Source organism: Theropithecus gelada, chromosome 7b (genome assembly GCF_003255815.1).
Source record: "Theropithecus gelada isolate Dixy chromosome 7b, Tgel_1.0, whole genome shotgun sequence".
NCBI classification, from domain to species: domain Eukaryota; kingdom Metazoa; phylum Chordata; class Mammalia; order Primates; family Cercopithecidae; genus Theropithecus; species Theropithecus gelada.
The window spans coordinates 93,189,060-93,210,014 of NC_037675.1; the positions used below are offsets into that span (position 1 = coordinate 93,189,060).

General features: G+C 34.0%; 1 protein-coding gene across 2 annotated transcripts in view; it reads right to left on the reverse strand.

Moving 5' to 3' along the window:
* Nucleotides 1-560: 560 nt before the first annotated feature.
* Nucleotides 561-20,955, reverse strand: part of TC2N (tandem C2 domains, nuclear) — a 50,652-nt gene continuing 30,257 nt past the window's right edge. The window contains exons 5-12 of one of the 2 annotated variants that reach the window (XM_025392883.1): nt 20,085-20,176; nt 18,798-18,873; nt 18,118-18,218; nt 17,603-17,719; nt 12,228-12,419; nt 7,262-7,376; nt 4,911-5,110; nt 561-2,601 (exon numbers count right to left, since the gene is read on the reverse strand). In XM_025392883.1, coding sequence (XP_025248668.1) covers nt 2,491-2,601; nt 4,911-5,110; nt 7,262-7,376; nt 12,228-12,419; nt 17,603-17,719; nt 18,118-18,218; nt 18,798-18,873; nt 20,085-20,176 — 1,004 coding nt within the window. In that variant the 3' untranslated portion in view covers nt 561-2,490. The remainder of the gene's footprint in view (nt 2,602-4,910; nt 5,111-7,261; nt 7,377-12,227; nt 12,420-17,602; nt 17,720-18,117; nt 18,219-18,797; nt 18,874-20,084; nt 20,177-20,955) is intronic. The other variant, XM_025392885.1, reaches the window with a different exon arrangement.

The window sequence follows — 20,955 nt, forward strand, 5'->3', positions numbered from 1 at the left end:
CATTTAGGATCTTAGTTGCATCAATACTTCTCTACTTGAAAGGTCGTTTAAATGAAAAGGTTTTCTTCTTACTGTTTGATTTACCTAGGACTCTAAGAAACCAAGAAGTCATAGCTTTCCCTTAAATTACACATATACATATGTTGTAAGAATATAGGCCAGGCGCAGTGGCTCATGCCTGTAATCCCAGCACTTTGGGAGGCCGAGGCAGGCACTTCATGAGGTCAGGAGATCGAGACCATGGTGAAACCCCATCTCTACTAAAAATACAAAAAATTAGCCCAGCGTGGTGGCGGGTGCCTGTAGTCCCAGCTACTTGGGAGGCTGAGGCAGGAGAATGGCATGAACCTGGAAGGCAGAGCTTGCAGTGAGCCGAGATTACGCCACTGCACTCCAGACTGGGCAACAGAGCAAGACTCCATCTCAAAAAAAAAAAAAAAAGGAATATAGAAAATTAAATAAATAAAATAATTAAATATTGAGTTAAATGCATGACTACATATATTAAATTTGGAAATTGAAAGCATTAATAGAACAGAGAAACCAGCTAAAACAAATTGTAGCTTTTAAAATAAACAATAAAGCCTGTTATTTATTATCTGAAAGCCAGTAAATACATTTACTTCTTTGGTATCCATCAAAATAGTTGCATTTGCAGAGGATGTATAGGGCAGTGAAACTACTCTATATTATGATGATGGATACATATCATCATACATTTATCAAAACCTATAGAATGTATAACACCAAGAGGGAACCCTAATGTAAACCATGAACTTTGGATGATAATGATATTTGAGAGTAGGTTCACCGATTCTATCAATGTACCATTGTGGTGCAGGATATTGATAGCGTGGGAGGCTGTTGGGGGAGAAAGGAAACTCTATCTTCCTCTCAATTTTTCTGTTAACCTACAACTGCTCTAAAAAAAAGTCTATTTTTAAAAACAATTTTTAAAATTTGTATTTGTCTCAGATTCAAAATAGTATCACACAGGTGATTTATCTTAAAAGTCCATGTCAGTATTGAGCTATACGTCATTTTTTACAAATCTAAAACAAAAGTATTTCAAAATGTTCAGTGGCAGAGAGTACTGGTACCACAAAATCAGGGCAGTAGAAGCAAAGGGGATATAAGATATGGATATTTTGTAGCTTGAGGAGATGGCACCTAGGGAAAGGAGAATTAAATGTTTATTTGGGAAAATGTTAATGATATACATAGAACATAGGAGCTGGAATAAACAAGGCATGCTTAGGTTATAGCAAGGCATACTCCTGGCCTAAAATATCACCATCTATCTCTGTATGTGTGTGACAAAGTAAGAATGTGGCGGGGGGGAAGGGAAGACTGAGAACACAGAGCACTTGGTCTACTTATTAGCAAAAATAAAGTGAGATTTTCTAAAATCAGGTATAATGTCATCTGCCCCTTCAAAAAGCTGTTCTTTTTGGCCACACTTCTTATGGTCAATTAAACTGAAATTATTTCCAAATACTGAGTTCTAATTAAAGTACTGGAAAGAAAACTACAATAGAAAATACTTATTTGTTACACAGTATAATCAGGTATGGTTATAAATAAAAAAAAAAAAAACATGGGAAAATACTCAAACATTGTAAATTACAGAATAATCTAAATTTTAAAAACTAAAAACAAAGAACTGATTATCATAAAATACTGAATTTGCTATTTAAGCTCATTTAATTCTGTGAATTAGGATGGACCATATGGATGATACTCTTACTTTTACTCCAAATAAAACAAATAGTAAAATATTTGAGGGAAGAAAACAGCAAAGTCTGTGTATTCTGGGTTTCCAATTAAACTTCAACCTTCTGGTGTTTTCAATTATTCCTGCCAAAATGTAGTTTTCTATTTCTGAAGTTTCTTGGAGATAAGTAGCTTACAAAGTGGTAATGTGATGTCTTATGGGTAAAAAATTATAAAACACAGGGCATAAACTTTCCCCCAATATAGAAAATAGTTGAAATGGTTCAATTCATTTTTACCAGGAGAAAATATATAGCAAGAGGTAAACAGTGGAGCCAAGACCCAATCAATAATGTCTAGCACTGAAGTAATGTTAAAGTCTTCTAAATATCAATAGTACTAAGAGACTTGCTATACCAGGTTTTGAATATCTAAGTAAAGCTTAAAATACAAAAGCAAAAACATAATATAGAAAGAACTATCAGCGGTTGATATTCTCATAGACTTTATAATTTATTTAGTCATCTTAATACTATCCTTTGATTTTACTATCTGTGTCTTGTTGCACAGTTTTAAAACATTTCCTTTACTTTGGATATCTGATAAAATTCATTATATTTTCTTATCAAATTTTCTATCAGATACAATATATACTGTAATTATAGCCCCCATAAATTGACAAATTTATTGATTTGTCTCTTCTCATTGGTAGCAAATTGAAATCATAAGTCTTCTAAAAGAATGTCAAATTCTTCACCAAATTAATGTGTGAAGTCTTCAAGATGGATTTAATTTGTGCCACTTGATGACAACCTTTTCCGGATTTATTACTGTCTCTTTCCACTGGTTCACTGCTTCAATGTTATTACTGTCTTCACTTATCCAAATCTGTAAAGGAAAGTAAGTACAATCATTTAACTTGACACAGTAATAATAACTAAGTTCAGACAGTTAGTTACTCTTACTGATGGAAGAAATTTGGAAGTTTGGTTCATATATTTGAAATTAAACATCTTTCTTTTTTTCAAAAGTCAGTTTGATTTCTCTATTTGACATTTAAATGCTAAAACATTTAACCATTTTAGTCATTCTGAAGACTAGTTTATAAGGTTCAATTCAATTAAAAAATTCAAGGTGAGGCAGTCAGGCGCAGTGGCTCACGCCTGTAATCCCAGCACTTTGGGAGGCCGAGGCGGGCAGACCACGAGATCAGGAGATCGAGACCATCCTGGCTAACACGGTGAAACCCTGTCTCTACTAAAAATGCAAAAAATTAGCCAGGCGTGGTGGTGGGTGCCTGTAGTCCCGGCTACTTGGGAGGCTGAGGCAGGAGAATGCTGTGAACCCGGGAGGCGGAGCTTGCAGTGAGCCGAGATCGTGCCACTGCACTCCAGCTTGCGCAACAGAGCGAGACTCCATTTCAAAAAAAAAAAAAAATTTCAAGGTGAAATATTACAAAATCATTTCCCGTAGAACAGTTATTAGTATCCTTTCCTATTCAAGAAATCTAGGAGCTCAACTTAAAACTGATGCCGACCACTCAAAAACATTCTTGTAAAGATCAATTAAAGTGAGGCTAATCATGATTCAAGTTAGATTGGTAAGGAATGTGCATTTTAAAGGACATTTTACATGAAATAAACCATAATCTCAATTAAAATCTAATAAATAGTCATTCTTGATCAATAGTAATTTCATAGTACCCATCACTTATGTAACTCAAATACTACATGTGAACACATACATAGTATTATGCAAATTATACAAAAGACATCACAATAATTATATTATTATGAACCTTTATGAAGACAAGGAATAAAAAAACTTGAATTCTCACCTTACCTCTAGCACTAACAAATGCTTTTACCTTGGAGTTAACTTCTCTGAGATTCAGTTTCTAAGAGATTAGAGCAGGTCATTGGTTTAAATCTTTTTCCTTTTCTTTCTTGGTCTAAAGAACCTTCCTTTCAAATGAAATCTTACAAATAACCCCAGTATGTAAAACAGACGTTAGAGTACTTTGGTTGATACAGGGGTGGAAGACCTTGAGTTCACCTTTGGCTGCCCCATCATGGTTCCTCCTAAGGCTACACCAGATAAGCCATAGGGAGCAGATGACCAGCAAGAACCTTTCCAGATGACCAGCAAGAAACTTTCCTTTAGTTTATTATTCTAACTAAAATCTTAGCCAAGAGAATGGAATCACCACAAATGTTATCATGAAAATCATTTCAAGTAAATTTCCTATTCCATTCATACCATTAAGTTGAGGCTTGATGATATACGAAAACTTTAACTGAATTGACTTCATAGGCTTAATGGCTTTCAAAAGTGTGCTGGTTATATGAATTCTTGAATTCAAGTTATTTTCCAAAGAGTAAATTATAAACAACATTTTTATTAATATTTTATGTAAAAATATATATTAAAAAGTAAATCAAGGAGCTGATATCAATCTTTGAAAAGTCATATATAATTTGAGGATTTCATGCAGACTGTCAATAATATCTTATCAAGTTGAAGATTTTAAACCAATAATATAGATTGTGGAATTTAAATGTGGTTCAAACAATTGTAATTAAGGTGAAAGATAATGGATAGCTACCACTAGTCTATTCAGAGTAAGGAAAGGAAACAAGTTCCTAGAAGACTTGCAAGTTAGCAAGTGTTATGTTGTTTTACACAAATTGTACCAAGATTTTAAAATAATTCAGACAGTAGTATTAACTAAATAATATCACAACCACTGTTAAAATGGACATGTTCTAGGAATTCAAAACTAACATAACTCAGGTAAGAGCATATAAAAAGTGCCCATGTTAAACATTAAATCAAAGATTAAACAAAATAAATTTGATACTCAAAGTCTTAAGAAATTGATTTAAATACTTAATGTTCCCTCCTTCCACAAGGAACAAATCAGTAGTACTGAAAAACTGATAATTCTCATCGTTTTTAAAGTAAAAAAGCTCAGAAAAAAACATATTTAAAGATAAACCTGATTGCTCAGAAATTCCAACTATTTATATTAAAGCAAAAAGTCTGACAAGTTTTGATTTTTGTAGCAACAATGAATTTTGATTTATGATGCTAAAGAACTGTACTCTATTCGACTTTAATATTTCCTGTATTCTCTTTGTTAAGTGACTGTTTGAATGCATAGAAAAATACAAGGAAGGATAAAAAATCCTACTAACCTGGCCCACAAAGTGTTTTCTTCTTATAGAGCTTCGACTATAAAGTTTAATGAGAAAAACAATGTCTCTTTCACTCTGTATAAGTGGAAAAATCATAGTCTCTCCCCACTTGACTCTTCCATTGGAGGCCTTCAGTAAGCGTGTCTTTTTCTTGTAAATCAACTCTCCCGAGCTAAACATTCCCACCTTCACAAAAAAACCTTAAAAATTAGAAATACTGGTTTATAAAATGTTTTTCAAAATACCATATAAAGGTGTGTATATACACATCCAAGTTGGAATTTATATATATAACATTTATTGTAAAAATACAGGTAAGTCACTTTTAAATGTTCGATGAGCTACAACCATAACAGAAAACAGCTCTAGTCAACTTTATAACTTTGGCCATACTTTACTACTATAACTTTAAATGAACTTAATCTTTCTGGGGCTGAATACCATTAAAGACTGGAAATGGAGGCATAAACAACAATCACAGTAAGAGTGCACACTGAAAAGGATCACACTAAAGAGAGGTGCCAATTTTTTAGACAGCTGGAGGTATTTATTTCACAATTTTATATAAGTAAAATATAAAATACTCCAGGAGTTAAGTATATGCCCACTAGATAAAATGTATACATTAAATAAATTTGAGATGTAGAGCTTCCAGTAATGGCAGAAAAGTTTGTATAAACTAACCTTCCCATAAATAACAATTATAAACTTTGGAAAAAAATTTAAAAACACTAAAAGCAGAAAGAAATCGGAGGGAAGTCAACTGGTAAGAGATGGGAACTTCCCTGGGTAAAATTCAGCTTGATACAGCTTTTCACCTAAGCATACTCCCCTATCTGACCGACACAGCGCCTACAGCTCAAGCAGAAAGTACAGTCTGACTAATTGGAGGTGACAGAGCTGGGCTGCCAGGGAAGCAAGAAAGTGAGAACCCCCAGAAAGGAGGGAGCCACAAAGTGAGGGCTGAGAACTGACCATCAGATTGATAGAATGAAGAGCTGTGGTCATCCTGATAAGGATGTTTTAAGGGAAGCCCGTTATAAACCGCAGCTGTTGTCCTTGTTTCCTAGAATTAATTATATATAGTCCTGATGATTTATTCCAAGTTAGGTTTTATTTGCTTATTTTTATTTTAGGATTTTCCATCTATCTACATAGGTGACATTAGTCTATAATTACTTTTTGTGTGTGCTGTCCATTCTGTTTTGGTATCAAGAATATGCTGACCTCACAAAATTACTTTTTCCATCTTCTTTTCATGCTTTGGAGCAGCTTATATACAATAAAAATTACATGTTCCTTGAAAATTTGGTAGAATCTTCCAGTACAATTACCTTGGCCTAGTGCTTTTATTAGAGGCAGTTCTTTAACTACCTTTTCATGGTTATTCTTTTATTTAGATTTTCTTCCTCTTTTTAAGATTCTACTTTCAACCACTGAATTTCTCAGAAAGTCATTTATTTTACATAGATACCCAAAAAATGGGTATAGTTATATATGGTATTGCTTTATATATGATAGAATCTCTTCTGAATTTGAAATTATATCCTCTTCATTGCTCAGAACATCATTCATGTTTTCTCTATTTTTTTCACTTGATCTCACCTGCTATAGATTTGTCTATTTTAATGATTCTTTCAAAGAAACAGCTTTTAGTTTTATTGATTATGCCTTTTGTGGTTGTCTCCATATCTGTCACCTTCAACTTTAGCTTTAGTACCTTACTTCTAATTTCTTTGTGTTTGTTGTTTTTCTAGCTTCTTGAATTGAATGCTCCGTTTCATTTATTTTCAGTCTTTCTAGTTACAGTGAACATGCATTGCTTTTGCCTGCCCCCAGATAGTTCCCTTCTTTTAGTAGGGAAAAGGGGCACTCCTACCCCAACTCAAATCTTTAGGACTAGACAACCAAAGTATCACAACTCCTGGTTGTACACAAAACACAGGGAGGGAAAAGTGTTTCTAGGTTTGTTTTTGATATATATATTTTTTTACAATTAAGTTTCTAGTTAGCAGGGCATTCCACAAAGGGCACAGACCTAGAGAGAGGATAAATCATTTCAGGGGGTAAAATAAAACTGAGAATCCTCTAGACATTCAACCTGTATGAACTGATGAGCTAAATAAAAAACAGTATCAAAGGCAGAGAGGTCATAACTGGATAACACTCAAGAGACCACTGTATTAAGGTAGACACAATGGCTAAAATTTGAAATCCTATAATTTTAAAGTAAATAAGTTAAATAATAAAAGTTACTAAGATTTTAATCTCCATTGTAAGAAACGTAGAAAAAATACTTTCTATTACTAATACTTTCTGAAGATTCTACTTTGAACCATTGATATACTTACTCAAAGTCAAAGGTGTTGAGGAGCTTGGAAGGTATTGTGCCTCAAGAATTTGTAACTGAATTCTGCTATTTACTGCTTGAAAACAAGTCCCCAATTCAAGTTCTGCATGGCAAACCTGCATATCAAAAAAGTGTCATTTGGTAGTTAAGAATAAAGTTTTTGGGATAATTAAAAAATTCAAAGAGAAAAAGTTAAGGTTAGAAATTTTGAAAGTATTCCTTTCCAATGATATTCAAAACTATAAGCTACAAGAGAAAGTTAAGAAGATAAATATCATGAATTCTTTAAAGTACTCATTTGCATGGATTCTGAAAATACAGGTTCTATCTACGTACTGAAACTTCAAAATCAGTGACACCTAGAGCCAATTCAAATTAAAAGTAAATTAAATTCATAAGCAGTATCACTGGAGAAAATGCCAGTGAAATTAACACAAAAGGAATACACTTTCAAAAGAACTAAATGTAACCAAATTATTTTTAGAGAACACATGAAATATGATTAAAAAGTTACATATGAAAATCATCATCTTTTTCTAATTGTGGAGAGCAGGGTATGTGCTACCAAAATCAGAAGGCAGCAATAAACAGATCTGTGGATTAAGAGTTGAATTACTATGCTGAATGGAAGCAAGCTAAAGAAAGCTGGCAAGAAGGAAGCTAGTCAACGTGATGAGGCAGTAAATAATAAGGAAAAGGTCAAAGAAAACCTGAGGCAAACAGTAAAATGAAGGAGACTTAAAGAAGAGGAAAAATTAAAACGTGTTCTTCAGCACTGCTGACCAACAGCAGAAGAAAGTTGGTAATTTGTCTGTGAAATACAACACAAGTCAGACTACTTAGGTGGATTCCAAGGTCCTTGGACTGAAAAATAAAAGGGAGAACAGTAGTCCAAACACAAAAACACTATTGTTTACATGTTGAAAAGAGTAAGAATAGGAATAAAGTAGGAACATAATGTTTACAGATCATACTAGGGCTCAGCATAGACAGACACAAAAGTCTTTGCTAGTACTGATTCCAATAAAGTTACAGAACAACTGAATGATACTTGATGAGGACATTTATATTTGACATTGCTCAGTATTCCCCAATAACTGGCTCATGGCTCACTGGAAAAAAAAAAAAAAAAACACCTTTCCATATACATAACATTGACAGAGGCTTGGTGTTTTCTTAAAATATGATTCTGTATTTTAAACTAGTCATGCCATAAGAAATGAAGAGATAGAAAATGAAAAGTGAATTGCTTAACAAGTACAAACTCAACTGTTGGAATTTAATTCCCCCTTGAAAAGGTCTAAATTGATGATAAAACTTGTTATTTGGCAACAAATGATGACTTCTAATAAGTAAGTTAATTTATTGCTTTTGATTGTAATCAGAATGAGAACGAACTAACAACTTTTCACATGAACTAATTTGATAGCCATAAAACAAAACAAAATAAAACAAAACAAAAAAACCTTTGCTGATACAAAAAAATTGCTGCCCTTGGCATTTAAAAAATATATTTTAAAAGATAGAGTCACACTGTTTATAAAACACAAGGGAAATCATGGTTAAATTTTTTTTATTATTTTTTATTATGGTTTTATACCCACAATGTAATAACACTTATGAAAACACATAAAGGTGGCAAAACTTCTCTTACTGTTACACAATTGTAGAGTTCACTCTCATAAAACAGAGCAGCATTTGGCAATAGGCTTGCCATTTCCCACTTGCCAAGGTTATTTCACAGATTCAATTCATGTTCCAGGACATTAATTCAGATCGTGAAAAACTATTCAAAGATTTAAACTATTGGCCAGGCGCAGTGGCTCACGCGTGTAATCCGAGCACTTTGGGAGGCCGAGGTGGGCGGATCACCTGAGGTCAGGAGTTTAAGGCCAGCCTGACCAACATGGAGAAACCTTGTCTCTACTAAAAATACAAAAATTAGCCAGGTGTGGTGACGCATGCCTGTAATCCCAGCTACTCGGGAGGCTGAGGCAGGAGAATTGCTTGAACCCGGGAGGCGGAGGTTGTGGTGAGCTGAGATTGCGCCATTGCACTCCAGCCTGGGCATCAAGAGCGAAACTCGGTCTCAAAAAAAAAAACAAAAGAGCAGCATTTGGCAATAGGCTTACCATTTCCTGCTTGCCAAGGTTATTTCACAAATTCAATTCATGTTCCACTTATTTCAGATCATGAAAAACTATTCAAAGATTTAAACTATTTAAATCTCATAGTAACCAAAAAATTAAAATTCCAATCAATTAGCACGTATGTATTGACTGCATTTAATAAGCACAAAACTGCTCCTAAATAATGTATCCTTTTATTCAGAAAAGAAAATATTGTTAGCCTTCCTGGAAGGGTTGAAATGAAATGTTGAGCATCATTATAGAACATCACGATCTGGTGATGTTTGAGAATATCTTCTTAGGGGGGCAATACATGGTAGAGTTAAAAGAGCTGGCTTTGGAATCAGACTGCCTCCATTCAAATCCTGACTCCCCAATACTGGCTGTATGACCTCAGGCAAGTGTTCCCCTGATCTCCACAAAAGGGATAAAGAGCACCAGGGTGATAATTTTGGTGTGATCATTAGGTCACATAGCATTGAGGCAGCCGTAAGATAAAATCTCTGTAAATGCCAGCTGTTTCTTCAGGAAAACGTATTTCTTCCACATTATTCAACACCAAAATTTGAGATCTGAAGTAACTATTTACATTACTATTTGTCAAGGTCAAGAATTCTTTATTGAGTAAAAGCCTGAAAGTTGTGCTGCTCATGGTGAAACACTTGTCAGTGTGGATGGTTAAATCCGGCTCTTTTTTTTGAGACAGAGCCTCACTCTGTCACCCAGGCTGGAGTGCAGTGGCGCGATCTCGGCTCACCGCAAGCTCCACCTCCCAGGTTCACGCCATTCTCCTGCCTCAGCCTCCCAAGTAGCTGGGACTACAGGCGCTCGCCACCACGTCTGGCTAATTTTTTGTATTTTTAGTAGAGACGGGGTTTCACCATGTTAGCCACGATGGTCTCGATCTCCTGACTTTGTGATCCGCCCACCTCGGCCTCCCAAAGTGCCGGGATTACAGGTGTAAGCCACCATGCCTGGCCAAGTCTGGCTCTTTAAATGTCACAATTAGAATATTTATTTTCCTCTTCAACACATTAAAACAAAGCATACTATTATTGCTTTAGCCAATAATATGAAACAGTCACACTTACTAACATAAACTCACTGGTCCAGTATAGCCCAAACACTCTTCTTTCAGGGTATCAATCTATAACCCTAGCACTTGGCATTCAGAAAATACACAAATATTTATAAGATCTCTGATACATGAAATATAATTTAGTAGAAATTTAGCCATAATTATTCATTCATATTTTCCAATGCAGCTAATGTCTCAATTCCCCAGAAAATCCCCGAGTTCTCTTCTTATATACTCTGTTTTTAACTTTTTAATATATGAATTATCTATTTAAATAGTGTATTTGTGCCTTCTGTAAACTATGGCTGCAGATTACTACCTACTAAGCTAGTGTCAAATATGCCAGTGACAAACTCCTGTCATAGTTACAGAACAGCACATTGGGGGTTGAGATAAAGAGTAATAGGCAAGGCTGGGCGCAGTGGCTCACGCCTGCAATCCCAGCACTTTGGGAGGCCGAGGCAAGAGGATTGTTTGAACTCAGGAGTTTGAGACCAGAATGGGCAATATAGTGAGACTCCTCATCTCTACTAAAAATTTTAAAAATTATCTGGGCATTGTGGTATGCCTGTAGTCCTAGCGTCTCAGGAGGCTGAGGTTGGAGGATTGCTTGGGCTGGAAGATGGAGAAGGTAGTGAGCTGTGATTGTGCACTGCACTCCATGCTGGGCTACAGAGCTGTCTTTCTTCCTCAAAAAAAAGGAAGGGAAGGGAAGGGAAGGGAAAGGGAGGGGAAGGGACGAGGGGAGGGGAGGACAGGAGGGGAGGAGAGGGAAAAGGAAAGAAGGAAGGAAGGAAACATGTTTCTGTCCCATATCCCCCAAAATTCTGATTTTTTTTAGTTTATGTATGGGCATTTTTTTAAAGCTCCCAGATGACTGTAATGTGTACCCAGCCTCCCAAGTAGCTGGGACTACAGGCGCTCGCCACCACGTCTGGCTAATTTTTTGTATTTTTAGTAGAGACGGGGTTTCACCATGTTAGCCACGATGGTCTCGATCTCCTGACTTTGTGATCCGCCTGCCTCGGCTTCTTAACCCAGAGTTAAGAAGCACTTCCAGTCACCTTAAATATTTTTGGAAAAAGGTAAAATATAAATCCCATATAAATTTAAAACCACATATAGGTTTGACCTTATAAAAGCTTAAGACTGATTTTTATGAATATTTATCCTAACATTTGATCTATATAATTTAATTAGAAATTCCTAAATGATTTAAAAACAGTGTTCAGTTTGCTGAGAGAAGCAAAGAGCAGGTCCCAATCAGCACCATTAGGCAATAAAGCTTTTTACAAAAAAAAAAAAAAAAAATCAGCTATAAAACTTCTAATCAATTTATGAGCTGCTGTATAGCTTACTCATGGTTAAAACAACTTTTCTAATCTATTTCAGGGCAATCTCTGATTGAGTTTGGAATTTATGATTCTTTTTTGTTTTTCCTAAGTTATCAGCTACCTAAAAAATCTTTTAAAAAAAGGTTATTCATACCTCAAAGTTATTTCCCCTGAAGTATAAAATATTAATAAGAAATGTGCTAGGAGAAGGTAAACTTGAGGTTATTTTCCAACAGAGAAAGAAAACAGTTCTGTTAACATTTTATCAATAATTTCTAAAATATTATTTGGAAATAATATTATTGCTACTTGAGAGCCTTCTAGATCCTCTAATATTCTATTCAGGTTATCTTCTAACAAACAAAAACCCATCCACCAAATAATTCTAAAAGTATGAAATACTCTTAACATACTATTATCACTTACAGAAATTTTTGAAGGCGGTGTTATATCCAGAGAGTAATCCATTTCCTGTGTGCTAAGGGTTCTGAGTGATAGTGAGCATTTTCCAATGGTTTTCTTCCTGGGAGTCTGGGTTTGAATCTTAAATATAAGCCTTATGGTTTGTAGACTTTGAAGTTTAATAGCAAATACAAACGTTTCCATAAATTCAATAGCCTTTAAAAAAAAACAAGAAAACATAAAATATATAAATAAAAGGCTTATATGCCAGTACAAAATAATATTTTATTTTATATTCAGAAAAGGTATATTTAATTCTTTTTACAACAAAACATCTTTTTAATGTGAGTGAAAATAAGAATGGCAATGACTTGCTTTTCTAGAGTTTATCCTGGATACTCCCTTTCTTAATTTGACAAATCATCCTTTAAATTATTTAGGAATTCAGGTCATATCAACACCATGCTCACCACAATACAGCTTTTTCCCTTTTTGAAAATTAATTGTTTTTCCATCTTTGGTTCTGGCGTCTTTCCTGTCATCATCACCATTCTTCAACAGTTTAGGAGAGTGGTGCAGGAATCTCATATGCAAGCACTCTCTTGTTCACAGTATCTAACTAGTTCACATAAAGAGACTTGAATTATTTCTTTAAAGGAGTTATTTTTTGTCTAACGAATCTTCCCATCTATCTTAGACTTCAGTTTCCTTTTTGGTGACATTTATTCCACCCTTTCCTATCTGAAAAACTAACTCCTTGATAGAGAAGACAAAGGAAAATATGAGTTTAAAATTATACTTTCTCTCCTAATCACCCATCTCAGTCAGCAAGTCAGTGTTTTCCAGCCTCAGAACATTTTTAAATGCTCTTGTTACTTTTAATATTTTTAAATCCTTGGCTTACTATGGGCTAACATGTTCTTGACACTAGACTGTTCTTTGCCATACACTTCCTTCTTTCCATCTTTAATGCATACATTTAGAAAGGAGCTTTTACTCCTTTTGAAAAGGCAAGATATCTGGGCAACTAGCGTAAATATTTTGAATACAGGCATACCTTATTTTACTGTACTTTGCTTTAATGTGCTTCACAGACATTACATTTTTTGCAAATTGAACGTTCGTGGCAACACTGTGTTGAGTAAGTCTATCAGTGTCATTTTTCTAATAGCATGTGCTCACTTCATGTCTCTGTCACATTTTGGTAATTCTCACAATAGTTCACACTTTTTCAATATTATTATATCTGTTATGGTGACCTGTGCTCACTGATCTTTGATATTACTATTGCAATTGTTTTGGAGTGCCACAAACCACACCTATATAAGATGGGCAACTTGATCGATAAATGTGTGTGTTCTGATGGCTCCGGCAACCAGCTGTTCCATCTCTCTCCCTCTCCTCAGGCCTCCCTGTTTCCTAAGACACAACAATATTGAAATTAGGCCAATTAATAACCCGAAAACGCCCTCTACGTGTTCAACTGAAAGGAACAAACGTATATCTCTGACTTTAAATCAAAAGCTAGAAATGACTAAGCTTAGTGAGGAAAATACGTCGAAAGCCGAGATAGACCAAAAGCTAGGCCTTTTATATCACTTAGTCAAGTTGTGAATGCAAAGGAAAAAATTACTGAAGGAAATTAAACGTACTACTCCAGTGAACATACAAAGTGAAACAGCCTTATTGCTGATGCGGAGAAAGTTTTATTTGTCTGGACAGAAAATCAAATCAGCCACAACATTCCCTTAAGCCAAAACCTAATTCAGAGCAAGGTCCTAACTCTCCTCAATTCTATGAAGGCTGAGAGAGGTGAAGAAGCTGAAGAAGAAAAACTAAAAGCTAGTAGAGGTTGGTTCATGAGGTTTAAGGAAAGAAACAGTCTCCAAAACATAAAAGTACAAGGTGAAGCAGCAAGTGCTAATGTAGAAGTTGCAGCAAGTTATTCAGAAGATCTAGCTAAGAAGGTGGCTACATTCAACAACAGATTTTCAATGTAGACAAAAGAGCCTTCTGTTGGAGGAAGATGCCATCTAGGACTTTCACAGTTACAGAGAAGTCAATGCTTGACTGCAAGGCTTCAAAGGACCAGGCTGACTCTCTTGTTAGGGGCTAATGCAATCAGTCACTTTGAGTTGAAGCCAACACTCACTCACTGTTTTGAAAATCCTAGGGCCCTTAAGTATTACACTAAATTAACTCTGCGTGTGCTCTATAAATGGAACAAAGCCTGGATAACAGCATATCTGTTTAAAGTATAGCATGGTTTACTAAATATTTTAAGTCTACCATTGAGATCTACTGCTCAAAGAAAAAAAAAGATTCCTTTCAAAACACTATTTCTCATTGACAATGCACTTCGTCACCCAAGAGCCCTGACAGAGATATATACAGAGATGAATGTTATTTATTTTCATGTCTGCAGACACATCCATTCTGCATCCCATGGATCAACTTTCAAGTGTTATTACTTAAAAAGTAAATTTTGTAAGGCTATTGCTGCCATAGATAGTGATTCCTCTGATGGACCTGGGCAAAAGCAATTGAAAACTTTTTAGAAAGGATTCAGGATTTTAGGTACCATTAAGAAAATTCATGATGCATGAAAAGAGGTCAAAATAAGGACATTAGCAGGAATCTGGAAGAAGTTTATTCTAACCCTCATGGCTGACTTTGAGGGATTCAAGATTTCAGCAGAGGAAGTAATTGCAGATGTGGTGGAAACAGCAAGAGAACTAGAATTAGAAGTGGATCCTGAAGATGCAATTGAATGGCTGCCATCTCATGATAAAATATGAACAGATAAGAAGTTGCTTCTTACACATAAGCAAAGAAAGTAGTTTCTGGAGATGGAATCTACTCCTGGAAAAGATGCTGTGAACATTGTTTAAATGAATTCAGAGGATTCAGAATATTACATAAACTTAGCTGAAAAGCAATAGTAGGGTTTGAGAGGATGGAATCCAATTTTGAAAGAAGTTCTACTGTGGATAAAATGCTATCAAACAGCATCACATACTACAGGGAACATTTTTGTGAAAGGAAGAGTAATAGATGTGGTCAACTTCACTGTTGTCTTATTTCAAGAAATTGCCACAGCCACTTCAACCTTCACCAGCCACCACCCTGATCATTCAGCAACCATCAACATCAAGGCAAAACCTTCCACCAGCAAAAAGATTACAACTTTCTGAAGACTCAGATGATCACTAACATTTTTTAGAAATAAAGTATTTTAAACTGAAGTGTGTAAATTACTTTTTTAGACATAATGCTATCGCACACTTAATGGACTACAGTATAAAGATAACTTTTGTATGCACTGGGAAACCAAAAAACTCATGTGATCTGCTTTATTGCAATGTTCGTTTTAGTGTGGTGGTCTGGAACTGAATCTACAGTATCTCCGAAGTATGCCTATACTGTGCCCAAATTGTTACTCTTGTTATAATAGCTTATGTCTCTCTGTATAGCCAGAATTGTCTTTCTGAGGGTCTCACAACTACTGAGCTATCTTTTTCTTTTAGAGTCTCAAGCCATAGAATCAAGCCAATTATATATTAAACACAAAATGTTTAATGAGCTTACAAATTAAGCAAGTGTGATGCTTCATTTCACACTTTCCATATTTTGCCAAATAGGAGTCTCCCAAACAACTTTATATATAATAACAAAATTGTAAAATGAAAGACTCCATACAAGTTTTAATATGGGAACATTTTTCCTAACTTTTCCTAAGCTAAATTAGCTTTATTTGAAAATCAAAAAGTAAAATTGTTTAATTTAGAAAGTAGTCATCTATGAGTGTCAAGGTTATAATGAGTTAAGGTTTATTTCTAGCTAGACTTTCGATGATACATATTTTCATAAAGTGAGATCCTAATGTATACATATACACATACATATATACACATTCATACATGTATACACATACACACACACCCCAATTTTGATCACTGCCTTTTTCATTTATTAAAAATGTTTTTCCAGCTCCTTAAAAACTCTTCCTAAACATTAGGTTTCATAGCTACCTAGGTTTCTATCACATGGTGTTATGGGCTGAATTACACCCTTCTAAAAAAGATATGTTGAAGTCCTGAGCCCCAGCATCTCAGAATGTGAACTCATTTGGAAAGAGGGTCACTGTAGACGTGATCAGTGAAGTTAAGAAGAGGTAATACTGAAGTAGGGTGGACCTCTACTGACTGGTATCCTTTTAAGAAGATGGCCATGTGAATACACAGAACACAGGTATAATGCCATGTGAAGACAGAAGCAGAGACTGGAGTGATCTACAAGTCAGGGAATGTTAAGGATTGCTGGCCATCACAGTAACTGGAAGAGAGGCATGGAACAGATTCTCCCTCAGAGAAGGAATCAACACTGCTGACATTTTAATTTTGGACTTTCTCCAAAGCTGCAAGAGAGAAAATTCTGTTGCTGTAAGTCACTCAGTTTGTGGTACAGTACTGTGTTATGGTAGGCCTAGGAAACCAATGCACATAGGTACACCATTAGGTTTTTCAACCATTCCTCTGTATGACGTTTGGACTTTTTTCAATTTTTCTTCAAACAAAACTTCCAAGAATATTTTATATATTTTTGTTTGTATTTTAGATTATTTCCACAAAAATAATTTCCAGTTTCAAAGCAGAATTACTGTTTAAAAGTGTAAATATTTTAAGGTTTTGACATGTAGTGTCAAGATAATTTCTAAGAAGTTGTATGTTCTAGAATACCTGTAAAATTTTTCCTAATTCTAAGAAGAAAGGAAAGAAAGAAAGAGGAAGAAACAGAAAGCAATACGCAATTTAAATTTCTATTTCTATGATTAATAGTGAGAAGAAACTTTTTATATGTTTATTAGTCATTTGAATATTATTTTTAAATGATGTCTTTTAGAAGATATATTTTCATTTGCATAGAAAAACAATAGTCTTTTAACCTATAACAAACGACAGAAATGAACATGTATTTAAATTAATGTAAAATCTAGAATCTACAAAACCAAACTCAGGATCGTAAGTCCTTCTGTTATACTAATTGGAAGTATTTAAAAGAAATTCATTGCAATCATGAAATTATTTTTCAAGGCCAAAGTGGGTTGGGGGAAACAGAAGCCAAGATTTATTTCATTTCACACAAGAAAAGTAAATAGGTTTCTTAGATATTATTCATCTTCTGTATATTCTAGTGAATAAGATGTTCTTTTTAAATGCATCTTAATACTAGACAATGAAATATCAAATATTTTAGAGACTCAAAGTTGTCTTGAAAAAGCAACAATACATAGTTGTAGTTTCCCTGAGATAAAAGACTTTCTTATTCTGATTTGTTTACATGGGTAAAAGTGACATAAGAAAAACAGAAAAGAAATTCAAACACAAACAGCCACTTACGTTGGAACCTTCCTTGGCTGAAGATTTGAAATGCACTGGTTTGGGCAATGTAAGTATTCCTTTTATAGAAACAGTAGGAGTGTCTCCATAACTAGAGGGCCAACTTAAATCTCTGCACTAAAAAAATTAAAAATACAGTTTGAATTTTACAAAGGATCCAACAATACAAACATTTGACGTATTTCTTGAGGTACTGACTTTAGATAAAAACTGTAAAAATAAACTTGTCTACTGAGACCTCATGTTGCATCCACATTAAGCAAATTTTGACATATAATATTCTAGATGTCATGTCAATTTTCCTCTTGAGCTTAAAAGCACACAAACTTCCATCATACTACAGATTTTTTTTTCTTAGATGCTTTATTAAATACTATTTTCTGTAAAAATATTAAAGAATTCCAAATTTCAAAGGTGTCACTGGCCCATTCCCCAGAAAAGGGCAACAGTAAATGTTTACAATGTCTAAATATTCAATTTTGTAATAAAAGCTGGTATTAACTATACTAATTTACCTGTAAAACTGTGATCCAGATCTGTTCTACTGAAGAATTATAAAACAATTTCACATTCAGTCTCCCAAAGTCCCTTTCATCTCCTGATAGAGTAATTGTATCTGAATTATAAAAGGACAAAGATGTTTCAAATGCCATGCAATCCTTCTAACCCAATTAAGCTTTGATACAATCCAATTTTAAGAGCACAATTTTTAAATGCTACAATTATTTTTTAAAGTTCACAATCTAAGAAGACAAAAATCACACCTTAATGTTTTCATTGATGCACTAGAGGGAAGATATATACTATAAAAAGGTCTCATGGGTTTAAAAACTTAACCCAATTGCAGTAAGGGATTTACATTAAAACTAAGAGAAATCTTTCCAAATAATATATATATGGCCTTAATACTGTATTCTTCTGGAGGCTCCTTCACCAGCACACTTTAATACAAACAAAAGATACTCAGCTGCCTCACTTTTTAAAAAGCCACACTTGTACCTGAACACTGAGAAATGTACCATGTGACCTGAGTATCCATATGCTGATAACACTACCAACATAGTTTTATTTAGACTTAATTTATTATATCAACATAGTAGATATAATCATCTAGAGTTTTTCACCTTATATACAATTTCAAGCTACTAGAAATAATTATCTTCAGAGTATAAAAATAGGATACTTTATTCCTTACCCAGGCTTCTGTTACTCCCCTGAGAATTTTTCCTTGAAGAAGAACTACTGGGTACACTGGACAATGAATCATGTCTCTATAAATAAAATTATTCTTTAGTCAGAAATTGCATATGAAACCTTAAGGATTCTGATACATATGCCTCAATATCCATTCTCATAACAAACTGCATGCTATTTTGACAGTGTTACAGGTCAGAATTTCCCACTTACAGGTAGTGAAAAAGAAAAAAAGGTTTTGGCATTTGTTAGGAATATCTTAAACATCTTACAAGATAATATACTGGAAAGTCTTTGCAGTTTTTTATTTGGTTTTGTAATAAGGAGAAAGATGTTACTGCTTAGGTTTCATACCTGAGAGTATTAATGAAAATGAGAATTTATTTAGAAATAGCCTGCTATGGAAAAACTTGTAAAGCTGCAATTATCAAAGCATAGTCAATCTGAACCTGCAGCATCAGTATCATTTGGAACTTGGTAGGAATACAAACTCAGGCCCTACTGCAGAGCTACTGAATTAAGAACTCTGGGGATGAAGCCTGTCATCCTGTGTTTTAACAAGCTCTCCAAACAATTCTGATGCATGTTAAACAACTGTTGCTATAAAAATTTAAATCTATAAAAAGTTAACTCAGTTGAGGATTAAGGATTATCTAGAACATATTTCCATTTTATAAAATATATGTATATGTATTCACATGGAAACAAGACCATGAGTACATATAACAGTATTTTCACATTGCATTTACTCTGAGTTATAGGAAATACAGGAATTTGTCTTTCTACTTTGCTTACTTCTATTTCCTAATTTAAATAATTACAGCTTACTTGTAATAAAAAAGAAACATTTTTTAAAACATCAAAATAATTCTTAATTCCTTTTCAAAACCAAGAGGATGCAGTGTTAATATTAGTGAATAAAGTCCTACATCTCAAAAGAAATATAATTTTTAATAACTAGCTGATTTATTCGGTAAGAAAAGCTAAATTAATAAGCACTTTTAATTATACCATTTTAAATACCAACTGTTTCAAGGTTCCCTGAGAGCATACCAACTGAGATAGAAAATTTATTGAAAAAAGAAAAACTACTGCCTTTTAGCAATCAAATAACAACAGCTTTCTAAAATAATGCACATGGGAAATATCAATTATTTATTCTTCAGATATCAGAACAGATACATCTACAAAAAATATACAACATATTCCTAATGTAATTCACACATTTCTGAATTTTTAATTTGAAAGGAAATTATCACATATAATTAAATTTATGTAGCTAATTCACCTGGATGAATCGCTGAGATGAGCTTGTAAGATCAAACATAGATTTGCTTAGCCCAGGGGAACCGGGAAGTTTGTTGGTCCTTAAATCACAAACTACAAAGGGATATGAGAAAAGTATATATTTTTAAGAAACACTGGAATTCTACTTAATTACCATGAATAAATCTCTGTAGCAATACATCATGAATATTATGTGTAAATCTACAGAAGAGATAAAGCCTTCTAATAAAATATTTTTTAACTTAAAAATTTTTTTCAGTTATTTTATTTTTGTTCGAAACAGAAATCAACATAAATCAAACAACACATTTTCATATCCACATCAAATATCAAACAGGGAAAATTCACTTTTTTCTTTACATTCCCCATTCCTTGATCCAATAAAAATAATCTAAGAGTAAATACTCTGTATTAAGTGTAAGGCAATTATTTATTATTAATAAGCACGTATTACTTTTAAAAATCAATACTCAATCCCATGTGCTCCTATATTTCTAGTCTGTATTTTTAGTTTCCCTCCTACACTGTAAGATCTGTGAAGAAAGGAACTTTGTATGCCAATTATATATTCAAGCACAGTAGTGAACGCAAGGCAGGCCCTTAAATAAGTATTTCTTCTTTATTTTCAGTACCTCACCCTAAATTCAGTGGTTGAGATATATAGATATAGATATAGATATATCCCCTGAAAAATTGAGAATTTTGTGAATCACAGATGAACATGGTAGACTCTAATTCACACAGTCTCAAATATGAAACTACAAAAGCTCTATAATCACTTAAGCAGTTTCTTTGTTTATATTTCCCATCACACTATGAGTTTCTAAATTCATCGTTTTCACTGAATACAGAAAATGAAAAAATATTACCGT